A 21,665-nucleotide genomic window follows, 5' to 3' on the forward strand; every position below is an offset into this window, starting at 1 on the left:
GGGGAAGCGGGGGTGAGGGTGGAAGGAGGGAAACTTCCTGGAAGCGCCGAAGGTTGCACATAGCCCAGCTGGCTGTGAGGCTTGGGAGGGTGACGTCCAGCCTTCCACTCCAGGATGCTCGGCCTCCTGGGACGAGAGCTTGACCCAGGCCGCTCAGCCTGCGTGGCGCAGTTGCCCACAGATGGGCCTTGGAAGAGAAGAGACTGGTCCGGGGTCCGCTGTGGCCAGACAGGCTGCGGCCCTGGTGTCCTGGCTGTAGGAGGTGCGCTGGGATTTGCAGCTTCTCGAAAACTAGGCGCCCGCTGTGGCGATGGGGGTTCCTTCGGCACAACCAAGTCCCTGCCCGCGGTGTTTACAGTGGCACCTGGCTCCCACGGGTTTTCAAGAAAAGGGCCAAAAGTGGGGGAGGGGGGCAGAAGGGCGTGAAGAGGAGGGTGTCGTGAGGCCTTTCAAGTGGCTGCGGTGAGCCATCTTCCTGGGCCCTGGGTGGTGCGGGAAAGTTGGGGAAGGGCCAGGGGAGGCGCCTCCCTGCCCTGGGAGCCCGGGGACGCGGAGTCCCCTGGAGGGCTGGCTCTGGCGAGCGACACAAGCGCCCCGCCTCCCGCCCAGCCCTCGGGATCTCCCTCCCGGTGGTGTCCTTCCCCGCCCCTGGTGCCGCAGCCTCCGCTGAGCCTGGGGCGCCCCCGTGCGGCCGTCTCGGGCAAAGCGCGCAGCTGGTCCCGCCCCGCCGCCCGATTGGCTGCCGAGCGAGAGTCCGGGCGCCTGATTGGCCGGCGGGGCTGCGGACGCTGACTGGTCAGGTCCGGGCAGCGGCAGCGCGGAGACCGGCATGGCGGCTCCCGGACCCTGCGCCGACGGCCCCTGCTGCACCCACTCCGGCGCGCGGCAGACGCTGGACGAGATGGATTTCGAGAGGGGTGAGGCTGACGCGCGTCCGGAGGCGACCCGGGGGGCGGTCGGGAGCACCCGGTGCCGGTTCACCGAGAGCCTTCCCAGGCCTGGCACGAATTCGGCCGCTGGAAACGCCGGCCGGCGCGCAGGGAGAGAAGCTGCGCCCGGTGCGACGCGGGGACTCCCTCCCGCTCGGGTACCGGAGACCGGTGGCTGGAGCTGCGGCGCGGCCGGCCTCACTGTGCGGGGAACTCACGTTTCTGAGCCGCTGTGAGCGCTAGGTACGGCCAAGGTGGTCCCCCAGGCCGGTGCGGGTCTCCCGCCGTGAGGCCCCGAGAAGTAACACTTTTTGCACCAGCCTTCTTTCCTCCACCTTCCCACCGCCCCGTACGGGTCTCCTGAGTATGAGAACTAGCCGTTCTCGGCTGGGACAGTTCTGCTCCTTAGGGTCTGGCAATTTCAGTTGTTACATCTGAGAGGGTACTACTGGCCTCTAGTAGGTAGAGACCAAGGGTGCTTCATGCAGCCCAGTGTGCACAGGACAGCTCCCCAACACAGAATTACCAGACCCCAACTGTCCATCGCACTGCCATTGAGAAACCTTCCCGTGTGCAAAGTAGGGCCCCTTCCCCTCGCGGTTACGCCGATGGATCACTTTGCTTTCATCAGAGCAGTTTTACAATGTGATGTTATAGTCTCTCTTGGAGATACTGCAGGTTTGATTCCAGACCACTGTAAAAAGGGAGTATCTCAATAAAGCAAGTTGTCCTCTTTTTGCTGGCGGAGGGTCTTGCCTTCAGTTTGTAAAATGCACACCTGTGAGGCCCAGTAAGGTGAAGTGCAATAAAACGAGGTGTGCCTGTGTTTTGTTTGCATGCTCATTATCTATTTTGCACGCATGGAAAAGATCTTTATCTTTTTTGTGTGTTGATTTTTTCCCCCTTCACGTCTTCTTTTTGGGTTCATTTTTCTTTTTCCCGAAGTAATCCTTTGATAGTTTTTTCAATGAGCATGCTTCCTCACCACACAAACACAGTTGAGGGGTAGCTTAGCTGGTATAAAATTCTAGGTTGAGAGTTATTTCCCCCACCCCTCCACCCTCACCCCAGTCCTTTGAAAATATTATTCCTTTATGTTTTTGTACCTGCTCCTGCTATTAAGTAATTCTTCAGTGGGTGAGGATTTTTTTTTAAAACTTTTTTTAGTCATGATGTCTAGCCACTTCACCATGCGAGATTTGTTTTTATTCATTCTCCTTGGGATTTAATGTTTTACTTCAGAATAATTCTTAGGTGTTAGCTCTTTTTTTTTTTTATCCTCACCCGAGGGCATTTTTTGATATTTTGTTCAGATAGAGTGGGAGGGGGAGAGAGAGAGAGAGAAACATCTACGTGAAAGGGATACATCGAGTGGTTGCCACCCACACGACCCAAAGAGGGCCGGGGACAAACTGCAACCGAGGTATGTGCCCTTAGTGGGAACTGAACCCAGGTCTCTCCAGACCGCAGGCCGACGCTCTAACCGCTGAGCCAAACCAGCCAGGGCAGCTCTTAAAACATTACCTCTCTCCCACTCTATCCAGTTTCTCTCTCTCTCTCTCTCTCTTATTTTTGAAAACTGTATTGGACATAGTTCTGTGTTTCTCTGTCTCTTTAATATTTTTCTCTTTACCATTCTGCATTCTTGGTGATTTCCAAATCATTAATTCTCTCTCCAACTGAGTCTGCAGTACTATTGAATCATCTATTGTTTTAGTTTAATGATTCTGCTTTTTAATTTATTGACTTTGTTTCAAATCTGTCTGCTCTTTACCCCATTCCCTCAATGTTCTGTTGATTTGTGGATTCTATTCCTTCATCTCCGTTGAACACATTAAATGTTGTTTTAAAGTCTCAGATTGCATTATATGGCTAGTTTTTGGAGCATGCTCTTTCTCATTTTGCTGAATGTCTTACCTGGCAGTGGATTACTTCTTGTTTGCCAGTTTCTAATCTTTGAGCTCACTAGGGGGAGTCCTCCATCCTTATGAGGTATTTTTATTTATTTATTTTTCTTTATTTATTTTAGGGAGAGGGAGAGAGATAGAAACATCGATGAGTGAGAACAATTGGCTGCCTTCTGCATGCCCCTCACTGGGGATCTGGCCCACAACCTGGGCATGTGCCCTGATCAGGAACCAAACCAGCAACCTTGTGGTGCATGGGTCAATGCTGAACCACTGAGCCACACTGGCCAGGTGATTTAAGGTATTTTTAAAAGTTTCCTCTGGCCCTGGCCAGTTTGCTCAATGGTTAGAGCATCGGCCCTCAGACTGAAGGGTCACAGGTTCGATTCCTGGTCAAGGGTACGTACCTGGGTTGCAGGTTTGATCCCCAGTCCCAGTCAGGGCCATGTAGGAGGCAACCAGTCATCGTGTTTCTCTTGCATCAATATCCCCCTCCCCCCCTTTGCACTCTATCTAAAAAAAAAAAAAAAAAAAAAATCAATGAAAAAATATCCTCAGGTGAGGATTAACAAAAAAATAAATAAAAGTTGCCTCTGACTGGCCCTTATAAGGTTCACTTGTATGGATCAGTTTTTATTTTTAAATTTATTTTAGAGAGAGTGGAAAGCAGGGGAGAGGGAGGGAGGGAGAGAGAAACATTGATGTGAGAGAGACACATCAATCTGTTGCCTCCTGCATGACTCCCAGCTGGGGCCAGGTATATTCCCAACCCACATCCCAGGTATATTCCCTTGCAGGAATCGAGCCCACAACCCTTTGATCCAAGGGCCGACACTCTAACCAGTAAGCCAAACTAGCCAAGGTTCTCTGAAGCAGTTTTTATGACAGATTCTTAGCTTGGGGGTTTGCTCTCTAAGGGTAATGTAAGTAGATATAAGTCTCACACCTCCACGTTGTATAGGTCAGGGCACCTGATTTTTTAGGTTTCGTCTGCCTTTGCTGTCTTCTCACACCTATTCAAATGGTGCTGTTTCTCGTTTCTGGTCAAATGTCACCTCATCAGAGATGCCATCCCTGACCACTGCCTATACCCCTTTTTTATTTTTCTTCATAGCATTTAGTACCACTTATTTCATTTTATATACACACACACACACATTTTTTTTTTACTTGTCTGTCTCCTATAATTAGAATATAAGATCCATAAGACCAAAATTTGGGAGGTGGGTCTTATCTCAGCTGACCCTTAGTACACAGAGCAGTGCCAGGTGCACAGTCAGTATTCAGTGAATATTTGCTGAATGAGTGAAGGGCCTGCACATGGTGGCTTACTTTCTGCTGCTACTCAGGACGAGAGAGTGAGATTTGTCTTTTTTCTTTTAATATGTTTTTATGGACTTTTTAAAGAGAGAGTGGAGGGGGGGAAGGGAGAGAGAGAAACATCGATGTGAGAGAGAAACATTGGCCCTGGCTGGTTTGGCTGAGCGGTTAGAGTATCGACCTGCGGACCAGAGTCCTGGGTTCGGTTACCGCTAAGGGCACATACTTTGATTGCGGTTTGTCCCCGGCCCTGGTTGGGGTTGTGCGGGTGGCAACCAGTTGATGTGTCTCTCTCATATCGATGTTTCTCTCTCTCTCTTCCCCCCTCTCTCCCTCCTGCTCTATCTGAAGATAAATACAAAAATATCCTCTGGTGAGAATTAAAAAAAATTTTTTTTTAAATTTTTTGAAAAAAGAGAAACGTTGATTGGCTACCTCCTGCATGCCCCCTCCTGGGCATTGAGCCCGCAACCCAGGCATGTGCCCTGACCGGGAATCAAACCCAGACCTCTCAGTCCATGGGACAGTGCTCAATCCACTGAGCCACACCAACCTGGCTTTTTTTTTTTAATTTTTATTTTTTATCCTCACCCAAGGATATTTTTGCACTTATCCTCAGATAGAGCAAGAGGGAGAGAGGAAGGAAGCAAGAGACAAAGAAACATCGATGTGAGAGAGACACACTGACTGATTGCCACCCACACCACCCCAACCAGGGCCAGGACAAACTGCAATCAAGGTACGTGCCCTTAGCGGGAACCGAACCTGGGCCTTTCTGGTCCGCGGGCCGATGCTCTAACTGCTGAGCCAAACCGGCCAGGGCTCTTCATTTTTTTGTTTTGTTTTGTTTTAAACTCACTTTTTCTTCTTTATTGATTATAGAGAAAAAGGAAGGAAGATGGAGGGAGAAATAGAAACATCAATGAGAGAGAAGAATATTGATTGGCCGCCTCTTGCATGCCCCCAACTGGGGATTTGGCCCGCAACCTGGGCATGTGCCCTGACTGGGAATCGAACCAGCGACCTCTTGGTGCATGGGTCGACACTCAACCACTGAGCCACACCCGCGGGGCAAGAGAGTGAGATATGTCAGTCCCAGCTCATCCATGATGTGCCACCTCTGGGCTCTGTGCACAGAGCCTCATCTAGTCCCTGCCACGCACGTGGCGTGCAGCCTTTGCTCCAGACCGGCCTCAGGTATTGCAGCCAAAGCCTCTGAGGTGTGTGTCTAGTGTGAGGACTCTGGCCTCCAGACTCCGTGCTTGCTCACCACCGTGGCTGTGGTTTTCACCTTGTTCTGGCACCTGGCAGTGCTTTTGAATTTGAATATATATTCAAACTTTAAAAAAAAAATTTTTTTCTCTTTTGATTTTAGAGAGAGAGGAAGGGAGAGGGAGAGAGAGTTAGAAACATCAATGAGAGAATATCAGTTGGCCACCTCCTGCATGCCCCCCACTGGGGATTGGGCCCACAACCTGGGCATGTGCCCTAACTGGGAATCGAACCAACGACCTCTTAGTGCATGGGTCGACGCTCAACCACTGAGCCACACCGGCCGAGCTATATTCAAACATTTTAAACATTACTCAATATTTGTGTTTGAAGTGGGAAGAAGGGATTTCTGTATCTGCCCAATCCTCCTGCATTGTCGGGCAAGCTCATTGTCTGGTTCACAACTTGTCACAAGCACCTAGGACAATCCTTGGCACAGAGGAGGTGCTTGGTTAATATTTATTGAATGAATATTAACCATAACACCCATTTCTCACCAGTTTTATGGATAATAAAATGGAGCTCAAGAGGTACAGGAAACATGAAAGGTCCTCAGCATCATTCAGTACTTTGGTTGTCTCTCCACAGGAATCTGGTCAGCAGCCTTGAATGGAGACCTGGGCCGAGTCAAGTCTTTAATCCAGAAGGCAGTGGACCCTAGTCAGCCCGACTTGGCTGGCTACACCGCGCTGGTAAACTGGGGCGAACATGGGAGGGACCCCCCTCTGAGAGGGATTGCCATTTACCTTTGTCTCCTCCCTCCCATTCTCTCCCAGCAGGGTTTTCTTTTAAATGTCACGTGAATCTGTTTTTTTTTTCAAGTTAGTATGCTAAATTCACTTCAGTTATTTAAGTTCATTTTTATAACAATCCTGTGAGGTGGAAATGCTTGAGGAAACTGGTGCCAGACAGGAAGACATTAGCCCAGGGCACACAGCTGATGGAGGCAGCCCCTTGAGGACCAGGCCTCGCACCCAGGACCAGTGCTCTCCCCTCCCACCACCTTTCACCTGCCTGGTTCTGCTTTCTAACCTCGGTCTCTTCCCCGCAGCACTACGCCAGCCGCAATGGGCACTATGCGGTATGCCAGTTCCTGCTGGAAAGTGGGGCCAACTGTGACGCCCAGACACATGGGGGTGCCACTGCCCTGCACCGGGCCAGCTACTGTGGGCACACTGAAATTGCACGGCTTCTGCTCTCGCATGGTTCCGACCCCAGGCTGGTAGATGATGACGGCATGACCAGTCTACATAAGGTATGCCCCTCCCTTCAGAACTGTGTTCTTTGTCATTATAAAAGGTATAACGTGTTCACCATAGGAAACGGGAAATGAAACAGCATAAAGTAGAAAATAAAAGCCATTTGTAATCTCATTGCTCACTTCTTAATCACTTTAGGATTAATGTGTAATTTTTCCAGCATTTTCCCTGTGCATGTAAATTGGAATTAAATGTAGAGTCATTTTATTGTTCTTTTCTTTAGTGATGTGTCATGAATGCTTTTCTACATTATTGTTTCCTGAAACTTGCACCTATACTCACCTGTCCCCGTACACTTCCAACTAGAAATACCCACACGTGGTAGGCAGTTTGAAGAGTACAAGGTGGTATGTTGTGAAAATGAGTTTCCCTTCGGCCCCTGGCCCCCAGTCCTGCATTCTTCTGAGTCGCTCCCTTAGGCATACATTTTACCCATTTCTTATGCATCTTTGAGAAGTGGTTTATGCTAATTTATTGGATATGTGTGTACATTTATTTCTGTCTTGCCCACACTTGATTCCGCCCCAGAGTGATGGTTTTAGAAATCTGATTATGTTATAACCGACTTTTTCAGAGGCTTTACAAAGTCCTTAAGCTGGTTTACCAGGTTTGGGATTAGCCTCTGCCTACCTCTCCAGTTTAAATTTTTTTTTTTACTTATTTATTTAAACAACAAGAAGCACAATAAAGAATATTCTTTTTTTTTTTTTTTTTTTAAATCCTCAGCCAAGGATATTTTTCCCATTTTTTTTAGAGAGAGTGAAAGGGAGGGGGGAGGCGTGAGAGAGACACACATCGATCAGTTGCCTCCTGCATATGCTCCAGCTGGGGCCTGGGAACGAGCCTGCAACTCAGTCATGTGCCCTTGAATCAAACCCACGACCCTCTGGTGCACGGGCCGACACTCTATAACCACTGAGCCACAGCAGCTAGGGCTAAAGAATATTCTTTTTTTTTTTAATCCTCACCTGAGGACACTTCTCCATTTTTTGTTCAGATAGAGAGGGAGGGAAAGAGAGGAAGAGAGAGAGAGAAACATCGACGTGAAAGGGACACATCGAGTGGCTGCCACCCGCATGACCCATCCAGGGCCGGGGACAAACTGCAACCAAGGTACGCGCCCTTGGTGGGAACCGAACCCCGATCTCTCTGGACCGCAGGTCGACGCTCTAACCACTGAGCAAAACCGGCTAGGGCAAGAATATTCTTGAATAGTAGCTTATGAAATACATTTCTAGATGTGAATATTAAAATAGAAAACATTTTTTTATGTTCAAATCTTTATTTTTAAAAACAGACATCAGGCCAGATGTGGTCTGTAGGGCAGCTTCTGATAAGTCATTCATTTTTTTTTTATTTTATATCAGATGAACTCACAGATATTTATTTTATTCTTTATGTTATAAATGTAGTTCTATCACTGTTTACTTTGTTATTCAAATTGTTTCAGTTTTTGCCATTGGGAACTTTTTTAGTGGGCTCCTTAGGCATTTCCCCCATTATGTAGGGTTTATTTACTTTTTCTTTTTTGGGGTGTATTTTATTTTATTTTCAAATTTACCTTTATTGTTGAAAATATTACAGATGTCTCTCCCTTTTCCCCCGTTGGCCCCCTCCACCCCATGACTATTCTGTAACAACCAATTTGTACTTCCTAACCCCTTCATCTATTTCACCCATCCCCCAACCCCCTTCCCATCTGGCAGTCAACAGAAATTCTCTGTATCTATGAGTCTGTTTCTGTTAGATTCAGTTGTTGATAGTTATATATTTATTGCCATTTTATTGTTTGTATATTTTTCTTTCCATTGATTTTTTAGATAAGAGTACAAGAGAAGGGACGAGAGAGAAACATCTGTGTAAAAGAGACACATCAGTTGGTTGCCTCCCACACAACCCTGACCGGGGCTGGGGCTTGAACCTGGAACCCAGGTACATGCCCTTGACCAGAATCAAACCCGAGACCCTTCGGTCTGCAGGCTGACACTCTAACTGCTGAGCCAAATCAGCCAGAGCATATCAGTTTCAGGTGTGCAACATAGTGATTGTACTCTTTCATGTTAGAGACATGTCCCTCAAAAGGGTTCTAATTCCAGACTGTATTCCACCCCCTCATGCAGCTAGTTCTCGGCCATAGAAGACAAGACATATTGATCATTATTTTTAGGGGAATGCCCTTTGAGAATCAGTGTTCCAACTCCATCTCCCCTGCTGGTAACAAAGAGACCTCATGGTTGACAGATTACAGCAAGCAGCCTAGACTCCAGAAGCGTGACCTGACAGTGAAGCGCTTGCATAGACACAGCAGCCTTGACATGTCTGTCCACAGAAATAAAGTTCTTGTTTTGTTATTATTTTTTTTAACATCCAATTGTTAAATGATGCATGTTATTCCTTTTTTTAATGGGTAATGGGAGTAGGTGTAATACTTTGTAATGATATTTAGAATTAGTAGATATATTTTTAAGAGAGATGTAACTATTTTTGTTTTGTTTTATGCTGTATGATACCTCTTTTAAGTTTATTTTTAATCCTCACCAGAGGATTTTTTCTATTGATTTTCAGACAGAATAGGAGGCAGGGAGGGAGGGAGAGAGAGAGACAGAAAAACATTGATGTGAGAGAGACACAATGATTGATTGACTCCCAAATGACCCTAACCAGGGCCAGGGATCAAACCACAATCAAGGTATGTGCCCTTGACCAGAATCGAACCCGAGACTCTGGTCCGCGGCTGACACTCTAATTGCTGAGCCAAACCGGCCAGGGTGCATGATACCTCTTATATGAGGCATAGAAACTAGCCATAGAAGCGGAGTGTGGAATGGTGGTGACCAGGGACTGTGGGGAGGGGAGGTGGGCGCTGCTGTTCGGCAGGTATGAAGTTGCAGTAATGCGGGTGATGACGTCCCAGAGCTCTGCACTGTGCTGGTCGACAGCACTGTGTGTGCACTGTAACATATGTTAAGACAGCTTTCCTTTTAAGTGTTTTTACACAATTTGAAAAATTGAGGGAGCCCAGTGTGTGTGGCTCACTGGTTGAGCATCGACCCATGCACCAAGAGGTCACCGGTTCAGTTCTTATTCAAGGCACATACTCAGATTGTGGGCCAAATCCCCAGTGAGGGGCATGCAGGAAGCGGCCCGTCGATGTTCTCTCTCATCAATGTTTCTATCTCTCTCTTCCCCTTTCTCTCTCTCTAAAATCAATAAAGAAAAAAAATTGAGGGGAAAAAAGGCCATTTCAAAGACCAACTTAAGTTTTAGGAAGCCAGATGTGTAAATATATCAGAAAATCCTTGAACAATGAAATGTTATGCTTGCATGCACATCAAGGAAAGATGTAAGGATTTCCCTCCATCAGGTTATCTTGAGCTTTTGTCCCCCGTCTCTTCCCTGCTAGTCTTCCTCTGTTTCCTGACCCTACTCTTCAGACCCTAGGGCTGTGTAAATCAAGCTGGTCCATCTGGATGCCTCTCCTCTCCTCTTTTTCATCTGGCTGTTTCTGATCTTCATTCTGTCCTTCCTCAGCTTCCACATCACATGTTCAAAGTGCCTTGTTTGTCAGAGATGGGGAGCTCACCCAAATCTGTGCCCCAGAGCACCCTGTACTTGACTTTTCCTAACTTCTCCCCCTGAAACTCCCTGTTTGAGCCTGTCTCTCCTGCGAGGTCGCAGGGACTTGACCTTGTTTATCGTAGCCCAGCAGTAAGCACAGGTGCTCGATGAATAGAGGGAGCAACTGGATGTTGTTTTAAGATCCTTGCCAGTTGGCGAGGCAGATTGCTTATGTGTTTTGTTTTTTTATGTTTTTTATTTATTTATTTATTTATTATTTATTTTATTTTATTTTTTTATCCTCACCCGAGGACATTTTTCCATTTTTTGTACAGATAGAGTGGGAGGGAGAGAGAGGAAGAGAGAGAGAGAGAGAGAAACATCAATGTGAAAGGGACACATCGAGTGGCTGCCACCCGCACGACCCAACCAGGGCCGGGGACAAACTGCAACCGAGGTACATGCCCTTAGCGGGAACCGAACCCAGGTCTCTCCGGACCGCAGGCGGACGCTCCAACCACTGAGCCAAACCGGCCAGGGCTTTTTTATGTTTTTATTGATTTTTTTTTTTAGAGAGGGAGAGAAAGGGAGAGAGACATAGAAGCATCGGTGTGAGAGAGAAACATCAATCAGCCGCCTTTTGCACACCCTATACTATGGATCAAGTCCTCAGCCTGGGCAGGTGCCCTGACCGGGAATCCAGCTGGACATCTCAGTCCATGGGGCATTGCTCAGTCCGCTGAGCCACACTGGCGGGACAGATTGCTTATTTCTTAATCGTTTAAACTATTCATTGTCTACTAATGGGCACTTAAGTTGCTTCTATATCTTGGCTATTGAAAAGAATGCTGCAATGCACAAAGCTTTTTAATTGGTATTTTGAGTTTCTTTGGATAAATACACAGAAGTGGAACTACTGGGTCATATGGTAGTTCTATTTTTAATTTTTTGAGAAACCTCCATGCTGTTTTCTATTGTAGCTTCACCAATTTACAGTTCCACCAACACTATTTTTTTTTAAAATTAAGGTTTGGGAATAACTCTCTTTTTTCCTTTATTGATTTTAGAGAGAGATGAAGTGAGAAGGAGGGAGAGAGAGAAACATCGATGAGAGAGAACATCGATTGGTCACCTCCTGCATGCCCCTCACTGAGGATTGGCCCACAACCTGGGCATGTGTCCCGACTGGGAATTGAACTGGCGACCTCTTGGTGTATAGGTTGACTCTCAACCACTGAGTCACACCAGATGGACCACTGTATATTTTTGTTTGTTGATTTATTGATGATATCCATTCTAATGTGTGTGAGGTGATATCTCATTATGCTTTTATTTGCATTTCCCTGATGATTAGTGATGTTAAGCATCTTTGCATATGTCTGTTGGCCATCTGTATGTCCTCTTAGGAGAAATGTCTACTCAGGTCCTCTGCCCATTTTTTAATAGGATTCTTTTTTGTTATGAGTTCTTTATCTATATTTTGGATATTAACCCCTTACCTGATGTACCATTGGCGAATATCTTCTCCCATTTAGTAGGTTGCCTTTTTGTTTTGTTAGTTTCCTTTGCTGTGCAAAAACTTTTCAGTTTGATGTAGTCCTTTTTGTTTCAATTTTTTCTTTTGTTTCCCTTGCCTGAGCAGACATATACAAACCAATATTACTAAGAGCCATGTCAAAGAGTTGACTGCCTATATTTCTTCTAGGAGTTTTATAGTTTCAAGCCTTACATTTAAGTCTTTAATCCATTTTGCGTTTCTTCTTGTATATGGTGTAAGAAACTAGTCTAGTTTCGCCCTGGCTGGTTTGGCTCACTGTCGGCTGCGGAATGCAGGGTGGCGGGTTCGGTTCCCAGTCAGGGGCACATACCTGGGTCGCAGGTTCCAGGTGTGATCCCCGGCCCTGATGGGGGATCATATAGAGGCAACCAGTCAATGTGTCTCACTAACATTGATGTTTCTCTTTCTCTCCCTCCCTCCCTTCCTTCTGTCTGAAAAATCAATGAAAAAATATCCTTGAGTGAGGAGTAACAAAACAAAAAAAAGAAAAGAAAGTGGTCTAGCCTGGCCAGTGTGGCTCAGTGGTTGAGTGTTGACCCATGCACCAAGAGGTCACCGGTTCAATTCCCAGTCAGAGCATGTGCCCAGGTTTTGAGCCAAATCCCCAGTGGGGGGAATGCAGAAGGTAGCTAGTCGATGTTCTCTCTCATCGATGTTTCTCTCTCTCTCCCCCTCTCCCTTCCTTGCTCTCTAAAATCCATAAAAGAAAAAAAAGTGGTCTATTTTTTTTTACGTTATTAACTTTTTAGAGAGAGCAATAGAAACATCCATGTGAGAGAGAAACATCGATCGGCTGCCTCCTGCACACCCCCCACTAGGGATCAAGCCCGCAACCCTGGCATGTGCCCTGACCTGGAATCAAACCAGGACCTCTCAGTCCCTGGGACGACGCTCAATCCACTGAGCCACACCAGCCTAGCTATATGTCTGTTTTTATGCCAGTACTATGCTGTTTTGATTTACTATAGCCTTGTAGTATAGTTTGATATCAAGCTCCTTTGACTTTGTTCTTTCTCAAGATTGCTGTGGCTCTTTGGGTTTTTTGTGGTTCCATATAAATTTTAGAATTATTTCTTCTAGTTCTGTGAAAAGTGCCATTGGTATTTTGAGAGGGACTGCATTAAAACTGTAGATTGCTGCCCTGACTGGTTTGGGTCAGCGGTTAGAATGATGGCCCATGGAAAATGAGTCGTGGCTTTGATTCCAGTCAAGGGCACGTACTTTGGTTACAGTTCGTCCCTGACCCTAGTCAGAGTCCTGCGGGAGGCAACCAGTCGGTGTGTCTCTCTCACTTTGATGTTTCTCTCTCCCTCTCTCTCTCCCTCTCCCTCCCTTCCACTCTGAAGATAAATAGAAATATATCCTTGGGTGAGGATTTAAAAAAAAAGAAACTGCCTTGGCAGGTTTGGCTCAGCAGTTAGAACGTTGGCCTGCGGTCCAGAGAGACCTGGGTTCGGTTCCTGCTAAGGACATGTACCTCGGTTGCAGTTTGTCCCCGGCCCTGGTTGGGTCGTGTGGGTGGCAACCACTCGATGTGTCCCTTTCACATCCATGTTTCTCTCTCTCTTTCTCTTCCTCTCTCTCCCTCCTGCTCTGTCAAAAAAAAAAAGGGAAAATGTCCTCAGGTAAGGATAAAAAAAAAAGAGAGAAACTGTAGATTGCTTTGGGTGGTATGCACATTTATTTATTTATTTCTAGTATGCACATTTTAATGATATTATTCCTGTCCATGAACATGGTATATTTATTTGTATCTTCTTCAGTTTCTTTCTTCAGTGTCTTATAGTTTCCCAAGTACATGTCTTTTACCTTCTTGGTTAAATTCATTCCTAGGTATTTTATTCTTTTTGAAGCAATTGTAAATCGAATTGTTTTCTTCATTTCTTTTTCAGATAGTTCATTATTGAAGTATAAAAATGCAACTGATTTCTAAATATTAATTTTGTATCCTGCTACTTTACTGAATCCGTTTATTTGTTCTAATAGTTTTTTTGGTGGAATCTTTAGGGTTCTCTATATATAGTGTCATGTCATCTGCAAATAATGACAGTTTTACTTTTTTCTTTGCAGTTTGGATGCTTTTATTCTTGTCTGATTGCTGTGGCTAGGACTTCCAATACTATGTTGATTATAAGTGGTGACAGTGGACACTCTTGTCTTGTTCCAGATCAGCTTTTCACCACTGAGCATGATGTTAGCTGTGGGTTTGTTATATGTGGCCTCTATTAGGCTGAGGTATTTTTCTTCTGTCCCCAGTTTGCTGAGACTTTATCGTAAATGGATGTTGGCTTTTGTCACACACATTGCCTGTATTTATTGATATGATCATACTATTTTTATTCTTAATTTTGTTTATGTGGTATATCAAGCTAATTGATTTGAGGATATTGAACCAACCCTGTATCCCAGGAATAAATACCGCTTGATCATGATATATGATCTTTTTAATGTATGCTATTATTTTTCTGAGGATTTTTGCATCTATGTTCATTAAGGACATTGGCCTGTAATGTGCGTGTGTGTGTGTGTGTGTGTGTGTGTAATGTGTTTGTCTGGTTTTGGTGCCAGGGTAATACTGGTTTCATAAAATGAATTTGCAAGCATTCTTCCTCTTTTTTTTTTTTGGTTAATCCTCATCCAAGGATATTTTTCCATTGATTTTTTTTTCTCTCTCTCACCTGAGGTTATTTTTCCATTGCTTCATAGATAGAGTGGAAGGAAGGGAGGATGAGTGGGAGAGAGAAAGAGAAAGAGAAACATCAATGTGAGAAAGAGACCTCAACTGGTTGCCTCCTGCACGACCCTGACCAGGGCTGGGGATCAGACCTGCAGTCCAGGCACGTGCCCTTGACTGAGAATGGAACATAAGACCCTTTCGTCCACAGGCCAGTGTTCTAACTGCTGAGCCAAATTGGCCAGGACTCCATTGATTTTTTTTTTTCTTTTTTATTAATTAATTTTTGTTACACACATTTCTCCTTTTTACCCCCACTGATTCCCCCCTTCCCCTCCCTCCCTGCCCTGTCCCCAGTTTGTTGTCCATGTCCACTGTTCATGCATATATGCATATAAGTTCTGTGGTTTATCTCTCCCCAACATCCCCCTCTTCTGGGGATTGTCAGTCTGTACCCCACTTCCAGGTCTCTGGGACTACCCCATTCCTCAGACTGTTATGTTCATTATATTCCACAAATAAGTGAGATCATATGATACTTGTCTTTCTCTGTTTGGCTTGTTTCACTTAGGATGATACTTTCCAGGTCCCTCCATGTAGTCTCAAAGGATAAGAGATCTATCTTACAGCTGCATAGTACTCTATTGTGTATATGTACCACAGCTTTTTTATCCATTCGTCTACTGATGGACACTTGGGCTGTTTCCAGATCTTAGCTATTGTAAATAGTGCTGTTACGAACATGGGGGTACATATATTCTTTCTGATTGGTGTTTCAGGCTTCTTAGGGTATATTCCTAGAAGTGGGATCACTGGGTCAAATGGAAGTTCAATTTTTAATTTTTTGAGGTAACACCATATTGTTTTCCATAGTGGCTGCACCTGTCTGCATTCCCACCAGCAGTGTATGAGAGTCCCCTTTTCTCCACACCTTCGCCAACACTTGTTGTTTGATGATTTGTTGATGGCAGCCATTCTGACAAGTGTGAGGTGATACCTCATTGTTGTTTTAATTTGCATCTCTCTGATGATTAGTGATGATGAGCATTTCTTCATATGTCTCTTAGCCATTTGTATGTCCTGTTTGGACAGGTGTCTATTTAGTTCCTCTGCCCATTTTTTAATTTGGTTCTTTGTCTTCCTTTTGTGGAGTTGTATGAAATTAACCCCTTATCTGATATATCATTGGCAATTATGCTCTCCCATACAGTAGGTAGCCTTTCCGTTTTGATGATTGTATCTTTCGCTGTGCAGAAGCTTTTGAGTTTGATGTAGTCCCATGTGTTCATTTTCTCCTTTGTTTCTTTTTTTCTATTTTTTTTTTTTATTTATTTTTATTTTTTCCTCACCCGAGGATATTTTTCCATTTTTTGTACAGATAGAGTGGGAGGGAGAGAAAGAGAGAGAAACATCGATGTGAAGGGACACATCGAGTGGCTGCCACCCGCACGACCAACCAGGGTCAGGGACAAACTGCAACCGAAGTACGTGCCCTTAGCGGGAACCGAACCCAGGTCTCTCCGGACCGCAGGCCGACGCTCTAACCGCTGAGCCAAACTGGCCAGGGCTCTCCTTTGTTTCTATTGCCTTAGGTGATGTATCAGTGAATATCAGTGAAAATTCTGCTGCGTATGATATCTGAAATTTTGTTGCCTACAGTTTCTTCTAGGATTTTTATGGATTCATGAGTCACATTTAAGTCTTTTATCCATTTTGAGTTTATTCTTGTGTATGGTGTAAGTTGATGGTCTAGTTTCATTTTTCTGCATGTAGCTGTCCAATTTTCCCAATACCATTTATTAAAGAGGCTGTCCTTACTCCACTGTATGCTCTTGCCACCTTTGTCAAATACTAATTGAGCGTATTGCCTTGGGTCCATTTCTGGGTTCTCTGTTCTGTTCCACTGGTCTATATGCCTGTTCTTGTGCCAGTACCAGGCTGTTTTGCTTAGAGTGGCTTTGTAGTATAACCTGAAATCTCCTAATGTGATCCCTCCAGCTTTGTTCTTCCTTTTCAAGATTGCTGTGGCTATTCGGGGTCTTTTTTGGTTCCATATGAACTTTTGAAGTACTTGTTCTAATTCTGTGAAGTATTAGTATTTTGTATTAGCCATTAGTATTTTGATGGGGACTCCATTGATTTTAGAGAGAAAGGAAAGGAGAGGTAGAAAGAGATAGGAACATCCATGAGAGAGAACATCAACTGGCTGCCTCCTGCATGCCCTCCCCCCACTGGGGACTGGGCCCACAACCTGGGCATGTGCCCCAACTGGGAATCAAAATAGTGACCTCTTGGTGCATGGGTCGACACTCAACCACTGAGCTACACTGGCCGGACATCCATTGATTTTTAGAGTGGAAGGGAGGGAGAGGGAGAGAGAGGGAAACATCCGTAAGAGAGAGACATCGATTGGTTGCCTTCTGCACAACCCTGACTGGGGCTGGGGATTGAACTTGCAACCCAGGTATGTGCCCTTTGCTGGGAATTGAACCTGTGACCCTTTGGTCCACGGACCCATGCTCTAACCACTAAGCTAAACCAACCAGGGCACCTCTTCTGTTTTTTTTGGAATAATTTAAGGATAAGTGTTCTGTAGATGTTTGGTAGAATTCACCTATGAAGCCATCTGGTCTTGACTTTTGTTTGTTGGGAAGTGTGTGTGTGTATATATTGTTTTTTTTAATGTTTTTATTGATGTTGCAGAGAAAGAGAGAAGAGGGAGAGAGAAACATCAGTCGGCTGCCTCCTGACATCCCCTGCTGGGTGGCTCAATCCAATCCCGGCAGGTGCCCCGACTGGGAATTGAACAGGGACCTCTCAGTCCATGGGATGATGCTCAGTCCACCCAGCCACATCAGCTGGGCTGTTGGCAGATTTTTTTTTTTTTTTTTAATCCTCACCCGAGGATATTTTTCCATTTTTTGTACAGATAGAGTGGGAGGGAGAGAGAGGAAGGGAGAGAGAGAGAGAGAAACATCGACGTGAAGGGACACATCGAGTAGCTGCCACCCGCACGACCAACCAGGGCCGGGGACAAACTGCAACCGAAGTACGTGCCCTTAGCGGGAACCGAACCCGGGTCTCTCCGGACCGCAGGCCGACACTCTAACCACTGAGCCAAACTGGCCAGGGCCAGATTTTTTTTTTTCATCCTCACCCAAGGACATTTTTCCATTTTTTTGTTCAGATAGAGTGGGAGGGAGAGAGAGGAAGAGAGAGAGAGAGAAACATCGACATGAAAGGGACACATCAAGTGGCTGCCACCTGCACGACCCAACCAGGGTCTGGGACAAACTGCAACCAAGGTACATGCCCTCAGCAGGAACCGAACCTGGGTTTCTCTGGACCACAGGCCGACGCTCTAACAGCTGAGCCAAATTGGCCAGGGCTGTTGGGAGTTTTTGGACTACTGCTTCAATTTTATTGCTAGTAGTCAGTCTGTTTAGATTTTCTATTTTTTTTTTCTAGTTCAGTTTTGGGAAGTTGTATGCCTCTTGAAAATTACCATTTCCGCTAGATTATCCAATCTTTTGGCATATAATTGTTCATAGTATTCTTTAACAATACTTTGTATCTTTACAAATTTGTTTGTAAAAATTATAAATTCTGTTGTAATGTCTCCTGTTTCGTTTTTTTTTTATTTTTTATTTTATTTATTTTTATTATTTTTTTTTAATCTTTATTGTTGGATGTAAAATGTATTACAGATGTTCCACATTTTTCCCCCATTGACCCCCTCCTCCCCACTCCCGCCCCCCTCCCGCCTTTTCTCACACTATTGTCCGCGTCCATTGGTTATGCATATAAGTTCTTTGTTTTATTTCTTCCCACCCCCCCAACCCCTTTCCCTTTGAGGTTTGTCAGTCTAGTAATGAATTTGTACTTCTTAATCTCTTCACCTTTTTCACCCATTCCCCCAACCCCCCTCCCAACTGGCAACCAACAAACTGTTCTCTGTATCTATGAGAATGTTTCTGTTCTACCTGTTCATTTTGTTTGTAGATTCCATTGTCGATAGATATGTATTCATTGCCATTTTGTTTGTTCATGTTTTTTATCTTTTTCTTCAAAAAGACCCTTCATCAGTTCATATAATAACGGTTTGGTGGTGATGAACTCCTTTAACTTTTTCTTGTCTGGGAAAGTTTTTATATGGCCATCAATTCTAAATGACAGATTTGCAGGATAGAGTAATCTTGGTTGTAGGTTCTTGCTTTTCATCACTCTCAATATTTCTTGCCACTCCCTTCTGGCCTGCAAAGTTTCTTTTGAGAAATCAGCTGACAGCCTAATGGGAACTCCCTCGTAGGTAACTAGCTGCCTTTTTCTTGCTGCTTTTAAGATTCTCTCTTTGTCTTGAACCTTTTGCATTTTGATGATGATGTGTCTTGGTGTGGGCCTCTTGGGGTTCATCTTGTTTGGGACTCTCTGTGCTTCCTGGACTTGTATGTCTCTTTCCTTCACCAAGTTAGGAAAGTTTTCTGCCATTATTGTTTCAAACAGGCTTTCGATTTCTTGTTTTCTCTCTTCTCCTTCTGGCACCCCCAAGATGCGAATGTTGGCACGCCTGAAGTTGGCCCAGAGGCTCCTTACACTATCCTCATTTTTTTGGATTCTTTTTTATTTTTGCTGTTCTGATTGGGCATTTTTTGCTTCCTTATATTCCAAATCGATGGTTTGCTCCTTGGATTTACAGACTCTATTATTGACGCTGTGTAAATTATTCTTTATTTCAGTTAATGCCTCCTTCAATTCTAACTGTGCATCCATGATTTCTAACTGGTCCTTTTTTATGCTCTTGAGGCCCTCCCTAAGTTCACTGAGGTTCTGTACTTGTCTTCCGTGTGCGGCCGGGACAAAGAATGGCCACTGAACAAGAACATAAGAACCAAAAATTCAAGCTAACTGCCAGAATGCCTCTAGAGTACTCTGCCCATCTGCATGCAGGTCATGGGATTGGACAGGAATTAGGGGAAGTCTACTCAAACAGACTGTCTCTCCATTTCCAGGAGGACCGAGATCCCCAAAAGTACAGCAAGAAAGAGCAGGGCCCAATGAGAGCGTGACTGTGTTTGTTTATTTAATATGTTTTTATTGATTTTTTTAGAGAGGAAAGGAGAGATAGAAACATTGATGTGAGAGAGAAACATCAATCAGCTGCCTCCTGCACACCCCCCACTGGGGATCAAGCCTGAAACCCGGGCAGGTGCTCTGACCGGGAATCAAACCAGGACCTCTCAGTCCATGGGACGACGCTCAATCCACTGAGCCACACCAGCTGGGTAAGGGGGTGATTTTTGACTCATGTCGCTCTCTCCGCAGGCTGCTGAGAAGGGTCACATGGACATCTGCACCCTTTTGTTGCAACACAGCCCGGCCCTGAAGGCCGTCCGGGATCGGAAGGCAAGACTAGCATGTGACCTGCTGCCCTGCCACAGTGAACTGCGGGACCTGCTGGCCAGCTGAACTGCACCCTTGTCTCAGGCTGCTGTGAAGGGCACACAGACCAGATCTCCAGGCCCCTGCTGCGGTCAGCATCCATGCTGCAGGGTAGGAAACAGGCCCAGAGGCCCAGGAAGAGCCCGATTTTGGCAGCTGAAGTGAGGGAGTAGACTTGGGGGACTGCAAGTGCTTAAGCCTGAGCAGGTGATCCTATTCTAAATTAGTTCATGTGGAAACATCTATCTGTTGGGAAAAAATAAAGTTATATCCTTACCTCCTCCCATGCCCAAAATTAAATTTCAAATAGATTAAAGACCTAAATTGGCCTTGGCTGAGTAGTTCAGTTGGTTAGAGCATCGTCCCAATACTCCAGGGTTGTGGGTTCAATTCCCCCTCAGGGCACACATACAAGAATCAACCAATGAGTGCATAAATAATGGAACAACAAACAGATGTTTCTCTCTCTCTCTCTCTCGCCCTCCTCCCTTCTCCTCTGTCTCTAAAATCAAGAAATTAAAAAAATTTTTTTAAACTCTTAAAAAAAAAACGACCTAAACTGAAACCCACAAAACTATATAAGTAAGTATTAGAAGAAACTATGGAATATGTAACAAATTAAAAGCTTGCTAGCTGAGGGGCCTTGGTGAAAGTCACTGTCCTCATCTGCCAGACTAGAATGATTATAATAGGGCCTCAAAGCCATTGTGGGGATCAGAGTTTGAATAGGCGAGGAGCACTGGACAGAGTCCCTGGCGTGCTGCAAGCAATGTATCAGACACACGCTTCCTCAAACCTGGTCACGGTTTTTCACCATAACTTCATTTTTATAAACGGATAGATTTAAAAGTGCTGTTACTTTGTTTCATTTTGAATTGCTGATTACTAGTGAGGTTGACATCTGTCTTCTGTGAACTTCTAGTCACATTCTTTGCCATTAAAACTTTTTTCTTTTTATTGACTCATAGGAGTTGTTTATGCCTTCTGGATATTGGTTCTATTACATGTATCTATTCATAGATGTTTTATAAATACTTTTCTTCATTGATTTTATAGAGAGAGAGAGAGAAACATCTATGAGAGAGAACATCTATTGGCTGCCTCCTGCATGCCCCCCACTGGGGATCAGCCTGCAACCTGGGCATGTGCCCTGACTGGGAATCGAACTGGCGACCTCTTGGTGCATGGGTTGACGCTCAACCACTGAGCCTCACTGGCTGGGGTATATATATATATTTATTTTATATATGTATAAAAAACAGATATGTATTTCCTTTCATATTGTCATTTGTCTTAACATTGTTGGTGTCGGTTCATGGACATTGGTACAGCCACTGTGGGTGGCAGTTTGGCAACATCTATTAAATTAAATGAACAGGACCAATACCTTGATTTCTCTGTAGCTGCCTAGAGAAATATTCATCCATATCTACAGACGCTTGTTTACGGAGGCATTTACAACGATGCTTCTTTACAAAGATGCACATTCGAGCCTGGGGTGTAATGTTAGATCACCAAGGTGCTCCCGATAGGGAGATGATATCATTCGAGCGCATTGGGAAGCATGATCATAGTAGGATGCCTCTTCAGACATGTCTGGAGAAACATGTATGTACATTCACAGAATCACAGGAATGAGTCTGGCCGGTGTGCTCAGTGGTTGAGCGTCGAACCTGCACCAAGAGGTCGCCGGTTTGATTCCCAGTCAGGGCACATGCCCAGGTTGTGGGCCTGATCCCCAGTGGGGGG

At 45.1% G+C, this 21,665-nt stretch overlaps 1 protein-coding gene across 2 annotated transcripts; it reads left to right on the forward strand.

The window, feature by feature from the left end:
• The first annotated feature begins 829 nt into the window (after nt 1-829).
• ANKRD39 (ankyrin repeat domain 39) lies at nt 830-20,227 on the forward strand. 2 transcript variants are annotated; one of them, XM_036263402.1, is made up of 4 exons: nt 830-917; nt 6,017-6,120; nt 6,480-6,683; nt 19,800-20,227. In XM_036263402.1, exons 1-4 carry the CDS (start codon nt 830-832, stop codon nt 19,941-19,943), a joined length of 540 nt encoding a protein of 179 aa, XP_036119295.1. In that variant the 3' UTR covers nt 19,944-20,227. The 2 variants fall into 2 exon arrangements, with proteins under 2 accessions (XP_036119295.1, XP_036119294.1); XM_036263401.1 differs by lacking the exon at nt 830-917 and adding an exon at nt 5,228-5,353.
• Nucleotides 20,228-21,665: the final 1,438 nt, after the last annotated feature.

The sequence above is a fragment of the Molossus molossus genome, unplaced genomic scaffold, assembly GCF_014108415.1.
Source record: "Molossus molossus isolate mMolMol1 unplaced genomic scaffold, mMolMol1.p scaffold_m16_p_15, whole genome shotgun sequence".
Taxonomy (NCBI): Eukaryota; Metazoa; Chordata; class Mammalia; order Chiroptera; family Molossidae; genus Molossus; species Molossus molossus.